We start from the raw sequence: 23,601 nt of genomic DNA, 5'->3' as shown, positions 1-23,601 counted from the left end.
TTTGCTTAATGAATATGCAAATAAACGTTACCAGTCCTCCAAAAGCTCGTGAATGGATTTACTGGTCCTTAATATCAAAAAGTTTGGGAACCTCTGATTTAACCAATGAGCGACTGCTCGTCAGTTAACCGTCCTGGTTAACCGCAACACCGCCTCCCCTTTCCCCCGAATTTGAACTGGGACTGGCAGGCTGGCTCCGTCCCAACCCTCCGGTCTGAGCTTTAAATGAAGAGCATGAAAGAGGGCTGCCTGCCACCTCATGCAGCTGCCTCTGATAAGGAGGCAGTAGTGGGTGGTGGCAGATGAGAGCTGATCCTTGTAGGGAGCTGCTAAAAAAACTGGCTCCCACCTGCAGCTCCATGCTGCTGCCTCTTTATCATAAGCAACAGGCAGGTAGAGGTGTGTGTGTGTGTGTGTGTGTGTGTGTGTGTGTGTGTGTGTGTGTGTGTGTGGTGGGGGGGGGGTGTTATCAGAGATAACAGCATGGGTTGGCAGGGGGCTCCTCAGAAGTGGGGCTGGGAGTGCACTGACTGCTGCCCCAGGGAGGGAGAATTTTAGTAACCCTGTAAACAATAAGAATTGTTAAGGCTACATGATTACTAAAATAAACTATTTCTAACATAATATACAGTTGGCTAAGTCTGAATCTGTCAGATAATTTTCTAACAGTGAGGTCCCATCTGTTCTGCATGGACCTAAACAATCCCAAAGCACCATTTTTAACAGCTGTGATTTGCTTCTCTGTCCTTGGCTAATTTTTTTATTTTGATGCATGCACACGTGTAACCTATACCCCTACTGGATGTGGTTCACTGTCCCCTGTAGTGACACTTACACCATTTAGACTAGAGAGAGAGCAAATGAGTTTTCTCTACAGTCTTAGGTGAAAGCCAGCTTTCTTTAGTGCATGAAATTTTATAGCTTTAGCTATAAGTTCCAGAGGTCCTAGCTTTGATTCTGCCTGTTAACTTTACATAAGCATGCGTGAAAGATGGTGATAATTCCAAGGTTACGTTGTCTTCCACAAAAGCTTATGCAAATGAAGCGTGGAGGAGAATATTGCTGTACTTCATTTGCATAATTAATTAGCAGCCATTTTTGCACAAGAGGCTTTTGTACAAAAAGTACTTGTGTAAATGGCTCTTTTTTGTGCAAAACTCCCCTCTTGAGCAAGAACTGTTCTTCCTCTATTTTTTCAGGAAGGATGGCTCTTGCAAAGGAGGGGGTTTTTGCTCAAAAAGGAGCCTTTTACACAGCTCCTTTTTGCGCAAAAGCCTCCTGTGCAAAAACTGCTGCTAATTAATTATGCAAATGAAGTGTGGTGATATTCTACTTTGTGCTTCATTTGCATAAGCTTTTGCAGAAGAAGGCTGCAGTATAGACATAGCCTGAGAGTTAGCCAGTAGAATGGTGTGACAAAGCATTTCCAACAAATACTCAACATGTTTCAAAATGTTCTTTGCTTGTGGTATATGCTACTTATAGTGTAAGTAAATGAGTATTTTGACAGCTATACTGAATTTAATTATTCAGTCGTAACTTATGTAAAGTACCTTGACAACAGTCACTTTTTTACTCTCAGGATTAACTCAGTGCACTATTTATTCAGTGCAGTAAGTGGATATGTTCTTTTTATTTGTACTAGCGGAGAACCCAGAGACACCCTAGACATATGCATACAAAGCATTTTCAATCTAAGTACTCACCAAACTGATGAGCATTTTTTAAGTTTTGTTCAGCAATATGTGAACTCTTTGATAAAAGGCAATTCTGATGCTTAACACTAACTTTCTTCAGCATCTATTTCTTCAAAAAAAGAAAGCTAGGCAGCTGAATGTGTCTCGGGGGCTTTGTTGTTTTTGGATGATATAAGGTGGCATTTCAGCGGCCTAAGGCAATTAGGCACCCAATTTCCATTGGCGTTCAAGGGAAGTTGGGCACCTGACTCCCGTCTGCTTGTTTGAAAATCTCACCATAATTTGTAGATTTAGGGGTTTGCTGAATTAAATCACTGAGTGTCCAGTTGCTGGTAGCTATTTATGGGCTGTCTTTTTTTAATATTGCAATTAATATTATGTAATAGGGTGAACAGGCTGCAAGTGATCTTTTTAGAGCGAAGATATCCTCTCAGTCATTAATTGTAACACAGTTGTGATTTAAAGAGGTATGTCCTGAGAGTGCTATTTAGGATTAATAACCAAATCATGGTTACAGAAACTCTTGTATCACTTCTTAATTTTTAACATTCAGTAAATCCTCCCACTTAAAAAAAAAACCCTGAATCACTATATGGTCATTGTTTAATTCTTCATTAAAAATTCCTAGTGGTACTTAGTGTTGTAATTTTTAAAAAAGCTGCACAAAACAAAAGAGATTCCTTGTGTGCTTTAGAATTCTGAAGTTCCTGTAGGTTTCACATAGCTGAGAATTCCTCTCTGTGTGTCTGCTGACTAGAGAAAAGGAAAAGAGTCCTTTGTACCACCAGAAAAGCATAACACTTAATTTTTTCTTTTCATAACGTGGGAGAAAAAATGTTAGGAATTGCCCTAGCAGACAGTTGGGAATGTAGATGGTGTTTGTTAATTATGTAGCACATGTGTGCAACAGCTAGCTACGCTCACTGAGTATGTCATCACTGGAGGGGTAAATTTAAACAAAAAAAATTAATAAAACTTTTGCATCAAGATACTTAATGATTTTATTTAAAAAAATGGAAATTGACATGGTCCCAAATTTCAGCAGCCCTGTTAAAAATAAAGGTAGTATTCATTCAGGTTGCATCCTTAAAGCATGCACCCACCATCAGGACATTTGGAGCTTCCTGATAAGGATAGTCTCTCCTATAGATTTCACTGTCTGTCACTTGATAACATCTACAAGGCAGAGTTCCAGCTGTTGTCTACAAACATCATTTCCTTTAGTGGAATGTTCATTTTAGTAGGAAAAAGGCTCATTTTGTCAAAGTGGATCTTCATTCTTTTTGGCCTGGATAGTGTTTCTTAATTTGCTTTGTTTTGTTGCCTGGTTTACTAAGCTGCAGCAGCGTGCTCTTGGGACAGAGCTTAAATGTGGCCTATAAGCAAGTGTACAGAAATACTGGGGGAGGCAGAGGAGGCTCAAAGAGAAGCTGGAATTTACTATGCTGTATATTAACGTATATGTCTAGATTTTAGTCTTAAATTAATAAACTGATATCTGTATAATCTCCCTCAACTGCCTGAAGCAAAACAGTATTTTCCTCTTTAACTTGCCTGATAGACTTGCAAATGGGTTTATCACTCTAAGATTATGGGATGCATCTCTCCTGCACTTTCTCCCAGACTTTTTTGGGATGACACTAGTCTGATGATGTAGTGGTAGAATGTTGGCTGCTGTGTAGAATGTTAAACATAAATATCCTTGGGATTCTGGTATGGATCTGTAGTACTTCTATGGGGTGGCAATATTGGATAATTTACTCTACAAGTCATTCAGTGATTTGTAATGCATGTATTCAACTTGTGGCCCAAAAGATTGTTTCAAAGCTGGTGATCCTACTGTATTTTAACAATCCCTCTTGAATGCTTTAGTTGATAATATTTAAGAAAAAAATGGTAGATGCTATAATTTCTTACGTTGTTAGTAAAACAGCCTGTACGTCAGATACATGATGCAATATATTAGTCACAAGTGTAAGATGTGGATGACAGTAAGGGAATAGATTGCCCATCTTGCTAGGCTCACACTTCTTTAGAGCAGACTGAGAATTGAACTATTTACATTCTCTAAACTATATATCTTTCAGTGAATATGGCGGAGAGACTTTGCAAGGACCCGCTTATGGTCCCCCAAGTCATCCTACGGCATCTTCTTCAACCCCTTCCTCATCCTCAGCGTTTCGACATGTAGTGCCATCCCGACAAATAGTGGAAAGACAACCGCGAATGCTTGACTTCAGGGTTGAATACAGAGACAGAAATGTGGATGTAGTACTTGAAGACAGTTGCACTGTTGGTAAGATTTGTGTAGAATAAAAATTGTGTTGTAGTACAATAATAATAAGAAAAATGATGAAAAATAACAGCTGTAAATACTGACCATTCACAAACTTCTGTGATAGAATGGCATCACTTTATTTTGTTGATTAATCTGCAACATTTTTGATTTGAAGTCAAATTATTTAGAATTGCTTCTGAAATCAGATTTGAGACTAATGGCTCATTGTAGCATTAAGGCGCAGCCCACAGCTGGGAGTGGTTCAGCTGTGAACTGCCAACCATTGTGATCTAGTGAGCATGTGAGCTCTGTGGCACTTTAAAGACCAATAGATTTATTGGGGATAAGCTTTCATGGGCAAAGTGCCACTTTGTGAGGTGCATGCATCTGATGAAGTGGAGCTTTGCTTACGAAACTTGTGCCCAAATAAATGTGATAGTTTGTATCTGCGAAAACAATGAGGAGTCCTGTGGCACCTTAAAGACTAAGAAAGCTACCCCTCTGATACATGTGTTCTCTGCCTCACTTTTTGGGTGCATAGTTCCTTCTCACCATGGATCTCGTGGGACAGGCTCCCTCTGAATCTGTGCAGGACTGAACATGGTTCCATCTACTTCTTTGCAAATAAAGATTTTAATGTTCTTTTGGGGGTGTGGGGGAGGAATTCAGACTATTTGAGAAGCTAATTTACTTTCCCATCTTGAAAAAGGCATAATTTAGTTGCTATTTGCACTTCCCCCCTTAAGACTCCTTTTCGTAAAAATATGTGTAAAATTGTTTCAAAATAACCTAGGAATGATAGATTGCCAGGTCTAGCATATTGCAACCTCTGTTCATGTTGCAAGGATCATGTACTCTTACATGCTTTGTAAAATGGTGGCTACAAAAATTCCTTTCAGCTGTTGTAGAAGCTAATCCCTAATTCATTTACCCAATATACTTTTTAAAAATCAAAACTCGGAATAAAGTGAAGAGATGCTGAATAAAATACTACATTGAAATCGGGGTGGTAGTAAAATTCATCCCATGTGGAACGCTTGTTCGCCTGTGTAGTATTTTATACAGTATCAACGGGTGACACCTAGTGGTGATGATTTTGGTCTGTTGAGATTTGAACTGGTATTTCACATAATGGGGTTGATTCTCCTCTTCTGTTTTGTGCAGCCTCTAAGGGCATGTCTACACTGCATGCTTCTTTCAGAATAAGCTATTTCAGAGGAAATACTCCGAAATGGCTTATTTCAAAATAGCGCATCTCCACAGCAAATGCCCATCAAAATAGCACTGAGCGGTTTTGAAATGGAGCATTCACACTCATTGGATGCTGAATCACATTTAAGGCCACCTGGAAGCACTTCAGGCACGGCATCAGGACAGCACTCCTCTTCCTCGAACTGCTACCTGAAGTTATCTGAAGCTCGAGCTTAAAGGCGCTGCCCCCCCCACCCCCCTCCATACAGCCGTGTCTCAGGCTCTTCTCCTTTGCCTACCTCACTGAGGGACAGCAAAGCCTTTTCTCTGCCTTCTGTGGTTGCCCTTGCGGACACCTCAGTACTTTAGCCATGGAGCCCTTATATGTCTTGGTGCACCTCCTGCTGCAGTTTCTGTGGGCTGCCTTCCTAGTCCTGCAGGAACAGCACCCCCAGATCTTTGTGGGGCAGTTTCCTCACCTCTCTCCGGCACTGCTCATGCAGCTCGACCCAATCATCCTCCCCTGCACATCGTGCACCATCGCGTCTGACGACTGGGCACCATCTCCGACTGGTGGGACCGGATCGTCCTGGAGCAGTGGGACAACCAGCAGTGGCTCCAGTATTTCCATATGTGGATGGACCCCTTTCTGGAGCTGTGTGAGTGGTTCGCCCCTGCCCTTCAGCCATGAGACACCCATATGAGAGCCTTCATCCCCCTCCAGAAGCAGGTAACCATCGCCATCTGGAAACTTGCCATGCCAGACAGCTACTACTCTGTGGGGAACCAGTTCGGTGTGGGAAGATCAACTGTCAAGGCTGTGGTCCTGCAGGTATGGTGCTTTCATGCTATTGTCCCAAGAGGTTGGTGAACTGAACTTCTGGAGTGGGGTTCCCTAGGGAAGGGGTGGTGGTGGGGGGAGGGGAGGATGGTAGAAGCCCCCTCCCTGGGAGCTTTTTTCAGTCCCGCCTTCACAAAACCCTGAGGGGGGGTGAGGCAAGTTGGGGTTGCTGGGTGGGTGTGTGTGTGTGAGAGAGAGAGAGAGAGAGGGGGAGGGGGAGGGGGAGGGGGAGAGCCTCCTGAGGGCTGTGGCAAACCTTTGAGTCTCTGTCTCCTTCTACAGGTGGTGAGGGCCATCAACAGTTATCACACTGTCCAACGTGGATCCCATCATCGCCAGCTTTGCAGCCATGGGCTTCCCCAACTGCAGGGAGGAGGACTTGAGAAGAGCCACACTGTGTCAGACCAAAGGTCCGTCTAGCCCAGTATCCTGATTGCTGACAGTGGCCAATACCAGTTGCCCCAGAGGGAGGGAACACAAGTAATCCTCACATAGTCCCTCTCTTGTCACCCATTTACAGACAGTTCCCATCAGGACCACTGGGCACCCAAATACATTAAACGGAAGGGGTACTTTTCAATGGTCCTTCAGGCCCTCGTGGACTACTGTGGCCAGTTCATGGACATCTATGTTGGCTGGTCGGGGAAGGTGCACAATGCACGTGTCTTTCGAAACTCCAGCCTCTTAGGAAATCTGCACACCAGCATTTTTTTTTCCCCGACCACACCATCAGGGTCGGGGACATGGACATGCTGATTTGTATTGTAGGGGACACAGCCTACCCTCTTCTCCCCTGGCTCATGAAGCCCTAAACCAGACACCTGGACCTCACCAAAGAACGTTTTAACGCCAGGCTCAGCAGGGCCTGTATTTTTGTAGAGGGTTCCTTTGGGTGTCTCAAGGGAAGGTTCTGTTGGCTCTTCACTAGGCTTGACCTCGATGACCGGAGTGTTCCCCAGGTGGCAGCGTCGGCGTGTTGTGTCCTTTGCAATATTTGTGAAAACAAGGGGGAGATGGTCTTGCCAGGGTGAGGAGTAGAGGCTAACTGGATCAGCAGGGCCTTTGAGCAGCCATGCATGACGGCTGTCTGGCAGGCCCATCAGGGGACGGTGCGTATCCATGAGGGCCTGAGGGAGAGTTTCACATGAGAACCTCAAAGTACCACTCCCCCTACGGGCCTCCTCACAAGGGGACTGTGCATTGCCCTTTTTTGCCTTTCCTCCCACAGCCCTCCCTTCCCCTGCAGAGACAATAAACTACACTTTTTGTTTTGGAACAATAAACTGTATTTTAAATTTGGGTGAATGTAACTGGGGAAAGAAGCTGGGAGGGGGGAGGAGTGAGGTGGAAGGGAAAAGATGGGAGGAGAGGCTCAGGACTGAGGCTGGGAATGGCACCTGCATCGGGTGAACCCACCACCTCTTGTGTGGGGTCTTTGGTGGCCATGGGGGGAACTAATGGGGAGAAGCTGGAGGGGCAGGAGCTGGCGTGGGAGCAGCTACCATGCGATCGATGACTGTGTGGAAGGCTGTGATCCCGGGAGACACCGTGCATGAAGCCAGCCCTCATCTGAGCCAAGACTGAAAAGTCATGTGTAGGATTAAGGCAATGTACTTCGTGCAAGGCCATCTGTGGCCTAGACGGTGGGCCCTTTCCTGCTGGGGCACAGATGTCCAAGGAGGTAGTCTCGCTACCCCCACATCCTGGGGACAAGCAGGCATGGGAAGATGCTGGTCAGACCGGGAGCTTGTGGGTGGGAGGGAGGCCATGGGGCGGCTGGCCTTCCCTCTGTGCCATGCACACACTGGGTCCAGCAGTGGCGGCATCCCACAGGGAGAGGATTTGTATCCCTGCCCACTGGAGGAGAGGGGGGCAGGAGAGAGGGGCAGATGCTCCTCCACCTCTCCTCCCTATCCCCAGGAGCTGATGTTACCCCAAGAGTGCAAGCATGCCTGTGTGCTGTGTGTGGCACTCCTCTGTGGGTCCGTGTCTGTGTCCACAGCCTCCTTCTAGAGCCGTGGCCACCAACAGGGTGATCGCGATCGACTGGTCGATCGCGAGGCCTCAACCAGTCGATCTCAAGGCGCCAACCCGCCCCCATTTCCCTCCCACCCCCGAGAAGCCCCACTACCTACCTCCAGCGAAAATGGAGGTAGCGCTGACTTCCCGCGGGTGGATGGAAGTCCCGCAGCTTAACGCCACTTCTGGGGATTCCAGAAGTGCGTTGGCTGCTTGGCCGGGTGTGCTGTGGGAGGGGGTGTCAGCCCCGGAGAAGGAGCTTGGCGACTTCCCTGCACTTGCGATGGAAGGGTGACTCGGCACGCGTGGAGTTTTCCTGTGCTGCGGGGGTGGGGGGCGGGAAGGTCGGCCCCAGGGCAGGCACGCGCGGGGTTTCCTGCTGGGGGGTCGGGGGAATCCTGGGAGGAGGCAGATGCAGGGGATTCCCTGCCTCCACTGGCACCCCGCTCCCCAGCCCCCACTCACCTGTCCCCAGCCACAGAACTCTTTCCCCACTCCCCTGTCCCCAGCTTCAGAACTGTCCCCATTCCCGTCCCCACTCCCCAAACTCTGTCCCCACTGGCACCCTGTCCCCTGCTGCCGAACCCTGTCCTCTGCCCTCCCAGCACCCTGTTCCCTCTCCCCTGCCCTTAGCCGCAGAACTCTGTCCCCATAAAATGTATAATTATAAATGCTTCATTTTAGATTTAAATAGCATGAATAAAAACAGACCATTTATTTCATAACTATAAACATGTTATTTTAATAAACTGTTTATCAGAGTGTGTAAGTAAGGGCTGGGGACAGCAAGTTATGGACAGGAGGAGAATGGGAGGGGGGCTTCAAGGAAGGGGCGGGGCGGTAGATCTGTGCCTGTTCTGAGATTTAACAAGTGATCTTGGGTGTAAAAAGGTTGGAGACCACTGTTCTAGAGGGTGTGCCACCCTGGTGTTGGGAGTAAAGCAGGCCTCTGCAGTCACCCTGTGATCCAGAGCGCGAGGATCCTCTGTTGCTGCCTCCTGGGGCTGTGTGTGTCCCGGACCAGCGATCCACGTACACAGGCTGCTGCGTGATCCCCAGGCTGAGAAGGCCAAGCGAGGAGCATGCAGCAGCCTCTTGCCACCCGCTGCCTCCACCTGTGTGAGCCTAGGGAAAGTAATGGCACTCCCCTGAGGGGCTTTCCCTGGCTTCGGATGATGCCCAGAAGACATCCTCGGTGGCGGGGTTCCAGCTCCAGGGTGAGCATGAACTCCTGGCTGGCATGCATCGAGCTGCTGCTGGCCTCCTCTGGCTTCTCCTCCTCCTGCTCCTCCTCATTGGCTATGCTCCTCCAGGAGGGCGATGACAGGCATCTGCAGCCCTAAGTCCACAACAAGTGGTGTGGGGGGGGGGGGGGAGGGAGGGAGGACGACTGAGCGGCCTCCATGATGTGGTGGAGCTGAGTGTAGTAAGGGCAGACTTGCGGTGCCACTCCGAATCAGGAGCTGTCCTCCCTGGCCCTTGGCATAGGCCTGCTTTTTTTTTTTAAACTTTCATGAGCACCTACTTCTGGGTGTGCCTGTGGCCCTTGGTGGCCAAGCTACCGGCCATCCAGCCATAGACGTCTGCTTTCCTGCATCTGGTGTGGAGATCCTAGAGGTTTGCCTCCTCTCCCCAAACCTCAATGAGGTCCAGGATCTCCACACCAAATCGGGAGGGCCCACGCTTTTAAGAGCTGTGGGCTCCCTAGGGGTACGTCTAAACTACATGGCTCCGTCGACGGAGCCATGTAGATTTGTTTGTTTGGCAAAGTCAAATGAAGCTGCGATTTAAATGATCGCGGCTTCATTTAAATTTACATGGCTGCCGCGCTGAGCCGACAAACAGCTGATTAGCTGTTTGTCCACTCAGTGCGCTAGTCTGGACGCTCCCCTGCCGACATCAAAGCCCTTTGTTGGCAGCCCCGGTAAACCTCATCCCACGAGGAATAATGGGGCTGCCGACAAAGGGCTTTGATGTTGGCAGGGGAGCGTCCAGACTAGTGCGCTGAGCGGACAAACGGCTGATCAGCTGTTTGTCGGCTCAGCGCGGCAGCCATGTAAATTTAAATGAAGCCACAATCATTTAAATCGCAGCTTCATTTGACTTTGCCTATGTGTCTAATCTACATGCCTCTGACGACAGAGGCATGTAGTCTAGACACAGCCTTGGAGCACAGGAGGGCTCAGTGGGAGCAACAGGGTCACTCGGCAGCAGAAAGCGCTGGTCTGGCAGCTGCTGTGTAGCTCAGGGCTGTCGGGCCTGCTGTGTGCCACACACTGTTTCTCTTGAGGCTGCAGTTTTAAGGGCTGCAGGGGAAGGGGGACTACAGAGTTTTGATGCGTGTGGACAGAGCGGCCAGCAAGGCACCAGTGGGATTTCCTGGAGGCTTCTTATTTTGAAATAACTCTGGCTGCCTTGTCTCCACATGCCCTATTCCAAAATAGCTATTTCAGAATAGGCATTACTCCTCGTAAAATGAGGGTTACCTATTCCAAAATAAGACGCCCGTTATTTTGAAATGATTTCAAAATAACAGGCTTGCTGTGTAGACGGTTGTGTAGTTATTTTGGAATAATGTCTGTTATTCCGGAATAACTCTGCTGTGTGGATGTGCCCTTACGTGATACAACCTAGGTATAAAAAATGCTACCAAATCAGAATGCTGCACTGACACCTACTTGGTACACATATAATAACTAACCAAGGCTCAAGTGGAGAATCAGAGGGTTAACAAGAACCTAAAATGTATTATTCACATGCAGAATTTTGTCAGGATAGTCTAACTGAAAAGTTACAGGCTAAATTCAATAGCAGTATGAAATCAACTGGTATAAAATATTGTTTAACAATGCTGGTGGAGCAAACAAAATGGAAAGTTTTCAGCATTCAACCAGATTACAGTTGGAATACAGATGCGGTCTTAAACATATAGCTGTTTGCCCCCGTGTAGACTGGTTTCTTAGAGATACAGATTCTGTTTCCTGTAATAAGCCAGAACACTGCAGGCATAACTCCAGAGCAGCGTTGTCTCAGGGTCGAGGTTGAAGACTTTGGGGAATACACCTTGAAAACGAAACCTTTGCTAACTAGTTCCTAAAATGGCTTGAACCAGTTGACATCGATTCCCATAATATATTAACCACAACCCATTTTCACAAAGACATTGGCTTGTGCAAAGTCTAAGAATGGAATAGTGTGTGCTGGGATGTGCTGTTGTGAAATAGCTGCCTGCCATCCATGTGCCTAATAGCTCCTAATGGTGTGCTCTAGAATGAGAGGTTCAAAGTAAATCCCACACTTTCTGCCTTTGGTCTGTAAACAACAAAACTCATTTTAAAACATGTCAGTGGAAAAGATGCAGTTTATATTGGATTAGTATGACTGTAAAAAAACAAAACAGTGGGCATGAGTTTTGTTTCTTGCCAGTGCTGTGCATGGGAAAGAAATGAGGGAAGTAGATGTGGTTTTAAACCGCCTTTAAGCTCTCTTTATGTATGTGCTGTCCAGAGGCTTGCTAGCTCCTTGTTATACTTTAGAGCAGCCCTTGGTTTCCTCTAATTTTGAGTTCTGGCTGCAGTCACTTCTTGGCAGCCCAGGACAGCTAGAATGCCGTGTACTCTGGCTATATCCCCTCAGCAACTCCCTACCCTTTGCACACCTCTGGAGTAGTGCAGGGAGATTGTGACAACTCCATGCTGCCTCGGCTACTCTCTAACATGGGCTGTTTACCTCCCCTTTTTGCTCCTTCTGTCAATTAAATAGAAAACAGGGAGAAATCAGTGCCAGTTTATTTTCCTTTAGTATGTTACTGTTGAGAAATACATGTTCTTCGAGTGATGCCCTTGTGGGTGCTTCAGCTGTAGACAAGTCTGTGTCTAAGCGCTGAGGATCGGAGAACACTGGTAGCAGTTTGTCCCACCTGTGTGTGCGCTGCTACTGCTTGCCCGCTGCAATGTTAGCCAGCGTGTGTGGGCAACCCTCTTCAGTTCCTTCTCACCTCCTCCCTCTTGCCTCCCAGAGACTGAACTGTCAGTTCATGGATTGTTAACTTCCTTTAGATTTGCTAATTTTAGCTTCCTGCGAAGCTTTTTTTTCTTTGCTACTTTGTTTACATTTTATTTGGCCACGCCTTGAATAAAAAAGACGGGGGGAAAAATGAGGAAGAAAAGGTTTGTCTCCTGCCAACTCTGGTTGGTGGGGGGGGGGGGAGGGTGGGATTCCATTGGAATAGAGCATGCTGCCTCCTTGGGTTTAAAAAAGTGCCTCAAATGTAATGAGTCTATCCCAATGGCTGATGAATGTTCACAGTGGCTGCCTGGCAGAAAAGCACATCCCGCAAAGCATGGCTTGTGCCAACAGCTGAATCCCAGCTCTTGGAAAGGCAGAGCGTTAAGGCTCAGACTCTTGCTCATGGAGTTAGGACTCCGGCAATTGGAGGCCTGGCAAGAACTCTGAATGTGTCCATCTATGTTGAAGGGAACTGAGCCCAGAGAGAGGAGCTACTCACACAAGGCCGCTAAGAGAAGGTCTGTGAGTCCCCAGAGAAGATCTGTGAACCCTGGCCCAATGAATATCATTGGTACCGATGGCATTGAAGCTGCCTAAAACTGGTACCCAGGACACACATAGTACTGAGCCAACAGGACAAGTCGGACTGCTCAAAGTTCCAGTAGGTGCACGTAAAGGAGCACCAGTATTGCGGGGGCAGGAAATCTAGGTCTGCCCTGGGGAAGGCTCTGTCACTGTGGACATTGGCACCAGCACCTGTTAGGCTTCTAAAAAGCACATGAAACTCTAGGTTCTTCTCTGACACAGAAATAGCATTTGCTCAAACTCCTATATCCTTCAGATTTGGGCCTTGTATTGAAAATACTGCCTGAAACGCTTATATCCTTTAGAGTTTACTTTGCCAAAACGGAGCAAGAAACTTTAAGTTCTTCTCTTTATTACTCCGCTTTCTATAACCAAGGATGTGTGCAACAATTTTACAATAAGTGATTAATTTTTCAGTTTTATAATAAGTGTAGTGTATACTATATTCCTCCCTTGCAGTTCTCCACCAGAAAAATTATGCTTCTAAAAAGCACAATGAATCTTGTTCAGGGGACAAGGCAATACCCTGTGCTTATTTAAAATGCCAAGTAAATACTAGCAATCAGAAAAAATAGATATACAGTCCCACCACCCACCCATTCAAGGATCTTCAGCTGCTGTTTATACTTATCAGTCCTTATTGTTGCTTGAGTCACTTCAGTAGTCAGCTACACTGTGCACAAGTGGAGGAGCAAGGCCTTAGCTCAACACATCCAAAGCTCTGCTCTTGATGTAGAACCATTCAAGGCCCGACGAGCATCCCTAGCACAGAAAGGCAAAAGCAGCAGGCCAATCAGAAACACTTCTGACAGTGATGGACTGCTAAATGTAGTCGTGACCCACCAGCCGGAACTTGAGAGAATTTTTTGCCGTAGTATAAACCTGGCCTCTGCACCAGAATACCCAACAAGGCCAGAGGGTGCTCTGCCGCCTGTGTTGATAAAGTTAACTGACACAAGCTCCAAGACAATGCAGCAGTATTCCTCTTCACTTTTTGGAGGATGGCAGTGGCCTCTAGAACATTGGGCATTAGTATTAGCTCCTTTCACAAAGTGAGAGGCAAAGCTGGCCTACTGTAACTTTGACTCAGAGAAGAGGCTAGAGACTTCTGTTGAGGGAAGACCATTATTTTAGATTCTCTGGATATTGGCAAATAGTCACATTAGCAGTGTTCTGAGTGGAAACCTACCCCGGCGAGGCTTACCCCTAGGTAAAGGTGCAATGATTTAAAAGATGATTGCTGCTGATAACTTCCTTCCCTGCAGTGCTCCAGAGCTCAGGTTGCAGAGTTGGTCCCAACAGAGCAATTTGAATCCATACTTGTTGTGCGGGACCTGGAGTAGGTTCTCTAGCATCACCCCGAGTCCTTCTCGGAGGCAGTGCAGCTGATAGAGAATTTTCTCAGAGCTGAAGGGTTGTTGGAGATGGGAAACATTTGACTTCTGTCCCTTCTACCCCAGGCATACTGGGAAATGTGCACAAACTCCAACGGTGACCTGATCTACCTGCGTGTAGCCCAGGAGTCTGTGGTAAGGCAGAGCCAAGTTCCAGTGAGATGTTGACGAATCACCACCCAGGGAGACGCATGACTGAAATGTAGCATTTGAGCCCAAAGGTCTTCCTTGTAGTCTAAACATGTCCCCTGCCAGAAACTCCAGGGATGATTTCAGTGATCTGCCACTCCTGTTGGCAACAGAGACATATGAAGAAAGATTTCCTGTGGAAGGAGCGTGACTACGCAGAGGGCTGAACAGCAGAAGAGAGCACATGGTAGGACTCTCCCAGCAAGTTGATGATCCCAGAATGGAAAGGAGGTAGTGTGGCTTGAGATGCAGCCAGACAATGATACAGGCTGCCCTAATGGGAAACCAAATCAACTGAGGGGACTATTTGCCTGCAGTGCATACATAAAGCCCTAGCGCAGTCATTGACTGGGTCTGACACTTGGGGCCCACACTGACTCAATTAAAATGATGGTAGCAGAGAAATTACCATGCCCTGTGAGTATAGGCTTATACTGGCCAGCTTTTTGGCAAATCATTAGTGATCTGAGTCCCAGAGCAGGTTCAGGCCTGTGGACCAAGTGGGTGTGGGAGATTCTGAAGACCCCCACGGGGGATATCTCAGATACCACGGAGGGCTGGAGGGATGGCAGGTGCTGGCTGTAGACCTCAAGACCTTACTGCCAGGAGGAAGCTTTGTACAAGAGCAGCATGGCGATGCAGTGTTGAGTGGTGTTATCCATGCACGGGGAGGTGATTAAACCCCTAGCACCTGGGGACACTAGGCCCATGTTGTGCTGGAGAAAGAGCAACCGTATCGTGTGCAAATACACCTATAGTTGGGGATAATAAGAACTCATTTATTGGTAGCCTGTACGTACCAAAAGGCTGTAATCCAGCCAGCCCATAATATTCCCCGCACATGTCGTATAAGTCATGAGAAGATCCTGGAGCTGGGTCTGGGCTCACTTTTTCTGGGAGGTGATGTATGCTGGGGTAAGAGTATTTGTTTTCCTCCCCTGAGTGTCAATAGATGGCAAAGAGGTGGGGTGGGCAAAGGGGGAAAATTGCCCTGGGACCAGAGATTCAAAAGGGTCCAGAGCTCCCGGCCACTGCTGCTGCTTTTGTGGCAGTGGCCGGAGTCCCAGATCCTTTTAATGGCTGCTGAACCCCTGGCAGTGCACTCAGGTGGTGCTGAAGGGCTGGCAAGGGAGGAGCCTAGCCCCAGCACTCTCTCTTACACCGAAGGCCCTGCCCTTTCTGGGAGTGTGGAGTCTCCCCCTCTCTTTGCCCAGGGCCTGGCAATTCTGTTGACTTGATTGTGTTGTACTGTGCCTCTACCCCAAAGCCATACCCTTGCACGTGGCTACTGTGACAGCAATTGCTTCCAAACGCTCTGTGGCTGGGTAGTTTTCCTGCAGAGAATAATGACTGTTCAGGAGATGCATGAGCTATATTATCTTCTTACAATAAAGGCCATGAGGACATCAGCGTGTCGTCTGTAAACAGATGGCCTGGTGGCTAGCGTCAACGAGATGTTGAAGTAGTTTTGTTGGGACTGAGACGATCTCATCCCGCCATTTCTGTTCACTGTACGAGAAATACTCGAAGCTTCTGGATCAGGCTGGAGATGACGAGGTGGATCCAATCAGGGAGGATGAGGCCCACTTCTAGTAGCTGATCTGGAGGTGTGAATACCAAGAGAGGAGAAGCTGCTTTTGTAGTTAGCAAGCCATTCACAGTCTTTGATTAATCCAGAGTTGATTGTGTCAAACTTGAAGATGAACTGTAGCTCAGCAGTTTCCCTTTGAAGTCTGGTCCTGAAGTTTTTTTGCTGCAGGATGGCTACCTTTTAGATCTGCAATTGTGTGTCCAGGGAGATTGAAGTGTTCCCCTACAGGTTTTGTGTTCCCCTACAGGTTTTTGTATGTTGCCATTCCTAATATTTGATTTGTGTCCATTGATTCTTCTGCTCCAATACTTCAGTTAGTCTATAAGGTGCCACAGGGCTCCTCGCCGCTTTTGCAGATTCAGTCTAACACGGCTACCCCTCTGATAGTGAATATCCAGTGCCTGATTAATTGAATCCTTCAACCCCACTAGCAAGAGTCCTAAGGGACAGTTCTGGGGTTGGTTTTGGTCAGCATCTTTATTAATGACCTGGATGAGGGGATGGATTGCACCTTCAGCAAGTTTGCGGATGACACTTAACTAGGGGGAGAGGTAGATATTGGGTCCAGAGGTGACCTAGACAAATTGGAGGATTGGGCCAAAAGATATCTGATGAGGAGGTTGAAAAAGGACAAGTGCAGATGAAAGAATCCCAAGTACTGCTACAGGCTGGGGATCTGCAGCAGTTGAGCAAGAAAGGATCTGGGGATTACAGGGGATGAGAAGCAGGATGTGAATTAACTGTGTGCCCTTGTAGCCAAGAAGGCTAATGGCATATTAAGGCACGTTAGTAGGAGCATTTCTAGCAGCTCTAGGGTCGCTATTATTCCCCTTTATTCGGCACTGGTGAGGCCACAACTGCAGTATTGCATCCACTTCTGGGAACCCCCTTAACAGAAAGTATGTGGACACATTGGAGCTAGAGCACATGACTTATGAGAGGCTGAGGGATTCAGGCTTAATTAGTCTACAGACCAGTGAAGGGAGGGTTTGATAGCAGCCTTCAATTACCTCAAGGGAAGTTCCAAAGAGGATGGAGAGGGGCTGTTCTCCGTAGTGACCGATGACAGAATGAGGAGCACAGGACTCAAGTTGCAGTAAGGGAAGTTTAGGTTGACTATTAGGAAAAACTTTTTCAGTAGGGTGAGGAAGCACTGGGATAGGTTCCCTATGGAGGGGGTGGAATCTCCATCCCTTGAGGTTTTTAAGTCTCGGCTTGACAAAGCCCTGGCTGGGATGATTTAGTTGGGGTTGGTCCTGCTTTGAGCAGGGGGTTGGACTTGATGACTTCCTGAGGTCTCTTCCAACCCTATGCTGCAGCTTACCTTGATTTATAGCCCTAGTGAGAAGACCACCTCAATCGTCTAAGAGCAGTATTGACTCCCCTAGAAGAGGAGGGTCACAGGTAACCCTGCTGAGCATAAGTTTGCCATAACACAAGTTACTTAGGGTATCAGGTAGAATGATGCCTCTTGAAACCATTGATGGATAAAGTCCATGCATTAAATTCCTGCCCTGCACTGTGGACCAGAAGACCGATGTGCTGCTTCCTGAGCCTGTTGAGATAATATCTCTGGTTCCTTCCCCAACTTTGCATGGATTATATTACCCCTAAGTGATTTACTAGAGGGCAAATGCATCAAAGGCGGCCCAGTAAGATGACCAGTGTGACGAAGCTTTTAGTACCATGAAGACACAGTTGAGCTGGGCACCTGTCCTCGCCAATTCAGAACTGTCACAGGAACATGTTCTTTATACAGCTGCATCAACCGTTGGTTTGGGAGCAGTGCTGTCCCAGGAGTTTGAGGGTGAAGAGAACGCCTTCCTATGTTTGAGCCAAAAATTGTCCCCTAGGGAGAAAGCATATTCCATTATTGAGAAGGCGACTCTGGAAATAAGTGGGCTGTGGACTACCCTTCTCCCTAGTCACAGACCAGGTTCCCTTATTATGATTACACTCAAACTCCTGCACTATGTGCTTATCACTGGCTCTTCAGTTCTATAGCTACCAGCTGCAGCATCAAGCCAGAAAGGAGCAAGCAAATGCAGACTTTTTGCCCAGGAGCTGGGGGCTGGGTTTATGCTTAAATAAGAAACCTTTTAGGTCTTGGGGGTGAAAGGTGGGTATAAGATGGGTATGTGGTGGAATATGCCCCATCCCACTGAGAGCAAGCCACCAAGCATCCCAGCATTCAGGCAGTCCAAGTTTGGTATACTTGCAGAACACACACAAGTTTGGTACACTTGCAGAACAGCAGCTTAAAAGGTAAAGCTGGCCATAAAGTGGGGCAGGTGGAGTTTGCCCAAGAAGAGAGGCTTTTAGAAACAGCTAGTAAGGCAATGACTAGCCTTTTCTTTTCCCTACTCTTTGTTTCGGGCAGACAGATACTGTAGCAGGGGTGCCATTTCAGATTTTGCTAGGGGATAGGAGGAGGGGCAACCTGTGCATGCAGCGATAGGAAGGTAGACGGGGAAGAGAATGAGAGGATGGGGGGGCAGACTGAGGAAGGAGGCTTCAGCATTGTTACTGAGCATTCTCAGTACAAGCCAAGAACCAAATGGGGGGGGGGGAAGGGGGAAGGGAAGGAAACTAACCTATTCCCTCTTACCCTCCTAACATCATCTCTCTCCAGGGGCTACAAAGGCACTGGAAAACACTAGTTTTTTTGGCAGACAACTTAGTAGTTAGCTGACAGGATCACTGTATCTACTTCCTATATAAAAGAAAATTAAATAAATATTAGATCCACTCAGCTTTAACACTAATATATTCTGACATCTTGTGGCAACGCACTTAAGGGATTTAATGCATTTTCTTACTTTGTTACTAACTCTGTGGAGGGATATGGACTCTGTCAGGACTCCTGGCCTCTATCTCAGCTCTGGAAGGGGAGTGGGGTTTAGTGGGTTATAGCAGGGGGCAAACACATTTCAGCTGTATATAAGAATATCAGAACAGCCATACTGGGTCAGACCAAAGGTCCTTCTAGCCCACTGCCCTGTCTTCTGACAGTGGGAAAGAGTTCCACAAGTTGACTGTGGGGAAAAAATAATTTATTTTCTTTGTTTTAAATCTGCTGCCTATAAATTTAATTGGGTCAGCTTGTTGAGTTATGGTAGTGAAGGAATAAAGAACATTTCTTATTCCATTTTTCCATACAATTCATGATTTTCTAGACATCTAAATATCCCCCCCCACTTAGTCATTTCTTTTCCAAGCTGAAAATTTTCAGTCTTGTTAACCTCTCCTCATATGGAAGCTGTTCTTTACCCCAATAATGTCTGTGGCCCTTTCTGTACCTTTTCCAAATACAATACATCTTTTTTTAGATGGCGTGTCCAAACCTGCATAATACAGTATACAGGATGTGGGCATACAATGGCTTTATGTAAAGGCAATATGGTATTTTGTCATCTTATCTATTCCTTTCCCAATATTGTGTTACTTGTTTCAGTTTTTAGACTGCTACTGCATATTGAACAGATATTTTCTATCCACAAGGATTCAAAGATCTTTCTTGAGTGGTAACAGTTATTTTAGATCCCATCATTTTTGTATCTATAGCGAGGATTATATTTTTCCATGTACATTACTTCGTACTTATCAATACTGAATTCCAACTGCCTTTGTGTTGCCCAATCATACAGTTTTGTGAAATCCCTTTGTAACTCTTTGCAGTCAACTTTGAATTAGTCCCTGTTCACTTCTTTTTCAAGAACAGTTGTAAGTTTAACAGCAGTTATCCAAATGCAAATCCGATCAGCACAACACTCATTGCTACTCTTCCCCCCCCCCCCCCATCTTTAATGTGGAGTACCCGGCAATGTTTTCATGATGCTCTAACGATCCTTCAATTACTGGAATGCTCAGCCTTTTGTTATTCTTAATCACCTGCTTCTCTCTTTTTATAACAAACTCCCTGCCCCAAAGGCAAAGCTGCAAGCAGCTCAAACTCTGTTGTATTTAAGAACTGTCTCTGGAGCTAGGGCATGGGCTTTAAGCAGACTTGCTATATGAAATCCAGGGATTCCAATGTGGAGGGTGGTGGTGGCTGCAACTACTGCTCCAATCCCCCCATAAATGGTGCCCTTGCACTACAGCCCAGAGAATGCCCTATTGCTGGGTTGAGATAATTAGACTCAGGATCCTGGGACTGAGCCAAGCTGCTGCAGGGAGCAGTGAAAAGGGCCAGGAGTGGGAGATCCAGTGGGGACCAGGGAGAAGAGACAGAGAGACGATGGCCGAGTCTAGGCTGAGAGCCAGCTGACTAGGCAGGCAGTGTTGTTTCTTGCATTTGTAATTTTGAATGTGCTGAAACCTCATTTCAGTGGTTAAAGGAATTGTTAGCTCTTAGCTATGATTAAAATCAATCAGAGCTTAGGCCTGTACACGTAGCAGAGTAAATTCTGGATCCCGGGGCCTCCATTGCTGTAGTATCTTAATGATTCAATCTTTTGCTATAATTCTCTTCACGGGACCTCTGTCAGACAGAGAAGAGTATTATTTCCATTTTGCACATGGGGAGTTTGAGCCCGAGACTTGGTAATGTGCCCAAGGTCGCACAGGAAAATGCTGGCGGAACACAGAATTGAGCCAAGGCCTCTTGAGTTTCTAACCAGATAAGTTACAGGAAATTCTTTATGCAGAGGTTTCTTGATTTAATGTCAAATTATTTCTTTTTTGTGGCTTTGTGTATACGTAATCCATTGTCAATCTCACGGAAATGGAAAGATTCCATTTACATCATATTTTTGTGTAACAATTAGCTGCATTCTTGTTAAAAGACATGAATAGTGGTAAACTAGAGCTTGCTATTTTTCTCAGCTATCACCATCATATCAATAGCTCATTACCAAAGTGCTGTGTTCTCCATGAAGCACAAGGTGTAAAGTATCTGAAAGTGGCTTTTATTTAAACAAGGCTTCCAAAAATACCGTTCTGGAATCAGCTACTCTGTATCATTTAGTTTAGTGGTGGGGAACCTCCTCCCCTTCCCCCCATCATTAGGGAGCCTGCACTGGCACTCCAGCCCTCCCATTGTCCCACTGCGGGGCTGGAGCACACAAAATCGATTAGGCTGGGCCTCCCTACGCTCTGGTGTGGGAGGGGAACATGGGGAGTGTCTTTCTCATTCTCAATCGAAAGCTCCTTGTTCTTCTGGATCTCTTACTGAAATACAGTGGAAAACCAAGGGAATAAATGGTAACTTGAAAACAATGGTTGCAGGATCCAGAGAAATGAAATCTGATCAAAATTGTATTTATTATACTGACATAGTTCTCCCCCCCCACCACACACAGATACTATAACCGATTTTTACTGTAAATTATTTTGCATCGCTGTAACCAATTAGTGCATTAACTCCTTGCAGCATGAAGCAAAGAGCAATAGTTAATTCAAAGTTTTACATGCGTGTTATTAGAGTCTGCAAAGATTTAATTTGGTTTACTTGTAAACCTGTATGCTAAATGGTAACACACTGGGATTGTGCATGCCATATGATATGGTTGAGGAAATATGGATGAAATCTTATACAAATAACTAAGCATTATGTTCAGAAAATACTATTCTGTAAAATGACAGATTTTACATTTGAAATGATGTAAAATTTGCTTAATTTTTGACTGTATTTTACCCCAAAAATGCATCTTGTACAAAATTGAGCAGGAACAATGATTTTAAATCAAGTTCCTCAATCTATGTAGTAATACTATATTTACATGTTTATACTGATGTAGCCATACATTAGGTATATTTATGGCTAATATATTAGAGTAAAGAGTTAATTCTTGATGTAAAGATTGATAAAGTCATAGTCTGTGTCTACATTGGCGCGATCTTATGCCAAAGCGGCTGCTTTTGCACAAAAACATGCTGCCTGTCTACACTGGCAGGGAGTTCTTGCACAAGAACACTGACATTCTAATGTGTGAAACCAGTGCTTCTTGTGTAAGAACTATGATGCTCCCGCTCAGGAATAAGCCCTCTTGCGCAACTGTTCTTGCACAAGAGGCCAGTGTAGACAGGCAACATAAATTTCTTGTGCAAGAAAGCCCGATGGTTAAAATGGCCATCAGAGCTTTCTTGTGCAAGAGAGCATCTACACTGGCACGGATGCTCTTGCGCAAAAGCACATCTCTTATGCAAAAGCACATGCCAGTGTAGACGCTCTCTTGCGCAAATACTTTAACGTAAGAACTCTTGCATTAAAGAGTATTTGCACAAGATCATGCCAATGTAGACATAGCCATTAGGATATAATGGCTGAAGCCAACTTTTGAAGGCATTACTCACTTAAGGCACCTTTTTCAAGTCAATGGACAATTTTTTGGGGGGGGAGGGAAGTTAAGCTGTATTAAATCATATTTAAAAATGAATAATTCTTCCTCCCTCTTCATATTCTCTTGCTCCTTCACTCCTCTTTTTGTTCAGTGGAATTCTTACCTACAAACTGCAGTGGCAATCTGGTTTCCTGCTGAGATGCATTAATTTGTGGTTTTGGAACACAGAAACGCTGGATGCTGCAGCATTTATTTCAGCATACAAAGCTTCAGATACTTATGTGTCCTAGAATGGGTTTTCTGCATCTTTGACTACATGCATTTTTAAAGTGAATGCTGGCTGCTGGTGCTGTTGTTAATGGGATGCTCCCCAGATACTTGCCCTTCTGTACTTCCAGGTAGCCCTGAATTTCCTTTCATCTGTCTGTGAGACAGTTATCGATAGCAATAACTATCTTACTTTTGAAGATTTACATCAGAAAGTACTTTCCCTTGATGCTTGCCTCATCTATTTGCCATATCCCATCTTCTTTATTTAAAACTGCAAGTGGATCCCACAGTGGTGTCAACAGAATGCGTTTGCTTACAATATTCAAGTTGAGGAAAATACAGGAAGGGCAAAAGGAGAATGTGGAAACAATCTTTGTTTTGTTTTTAATTTCTATTGGAAAACTAATCTTAAGGGGACTAATTTAAAAATGGCTGTATTTGAAGAACCACACTAACCATTCTTTAAAATTAAGATTAAGAACAAGCTGCTGTGCTGTAGTTCCTCAGCAATTAATTTTCATTGTCAACTACTAGTGTTATTTATTAATATACAAATAGGTGCAATCTGTCATATATGGCTTGAAGTTTCAGACTTATTATTAAAACAAAAATTGTTAGCTAGAAGTAAGTAGCTTTCAGAGGCCAGTACTGTATGCTCTAAAAAATACATGTCTGAGCCTAAGAGCTAGCCACTAGGTTTACCTGCCAAATCCTCATTACATAAATGATCCTTCACATTCATGTTGAAGTCTGTACATTGATGAAACTGTTATTATACCTGAATGAACTGGTGACTAGGAATTTAGTTGAATACATTATTAATTCTATATTGACCGATATTTTCAAAAGTAGCTCTTAAGGTTCAGTTTAGCCATAGAGTAGATCTGGGCCGTAAATGTTTTTTCCTGACCTAGGGAAAAAAATTGAGATTGTGGAAAAAATTCAAATCCTGAATGTGACCCTGCCTAAATTTTCAAACTTTCACAGACCTGGAAGGGAAAAAAATCAGTTTGGGTAAATCAAAATGTAATATTTCGTTTTGATTGTTTAGAAATGTTTTATTATAAAAGTAGCCTAAATTTGAAAGTGAGTATTTATTTTGAAACAAAACCGTGGAAATTTTCACTTAAAATGACTAATTGAGATATTTAGAAATTTTTCAAAACTTTTTTCCAAAGTGGTGTTTTTTCCCCTTAAAGTGAGTAACTTGCCCTTTCTTAGGAATAGTTTTAGTTTTGATGAATCAGGATTTTTGAC

General features: G+C 45.4%; 1 protein-coding gene across 3 annotated transcripts in view; it reads left to right on the top strand.

Annotated features, from left to right (window-relative positions):
- Positions 1–23,601, top strand: part of FAF1 (Fas associated factor 1) — a 305,232-nt gene that overhangs the window by 74,145 nt on the left and 207,486 nt on the right. For 2 of the 3 annotated variants that reach the window (XM_075935955.2, XM_075935954.2), the window contains exon 4: positions 3,785–3,993. In XM_075935955.2, the coding sequence (XP_075792070.1) occupies positions 3,785–3,993 (209 nt within the window). Of the gene's footprint in view, positions 1–3,784; positions 3,994–5,725; positions 5,999–6,289; positions 6,418–23,601 lie in introns of those variants that run through there. The other variant, XM_075935956.2, reaches the window with a different exon arrangement.

Source organism: Pelodiscus sinensis, chromosome 9 (assembly GCF_052426305.1).
Source record: "Pelodiscus sinensis isolate ZL-2025 chromosome 9, ASM5242630v1, whole genome shotgun sequence".
Taxonomy (NCBI): domain Eukaryota; kingdom Metazoa; phylum Chordata; order Testudines; family Trionychidae; genus Pelodiscus; species Pelodiscus sinensis.
This window is presented reverse-complemented; position numbering and strand designations above follow the sequence as displayed.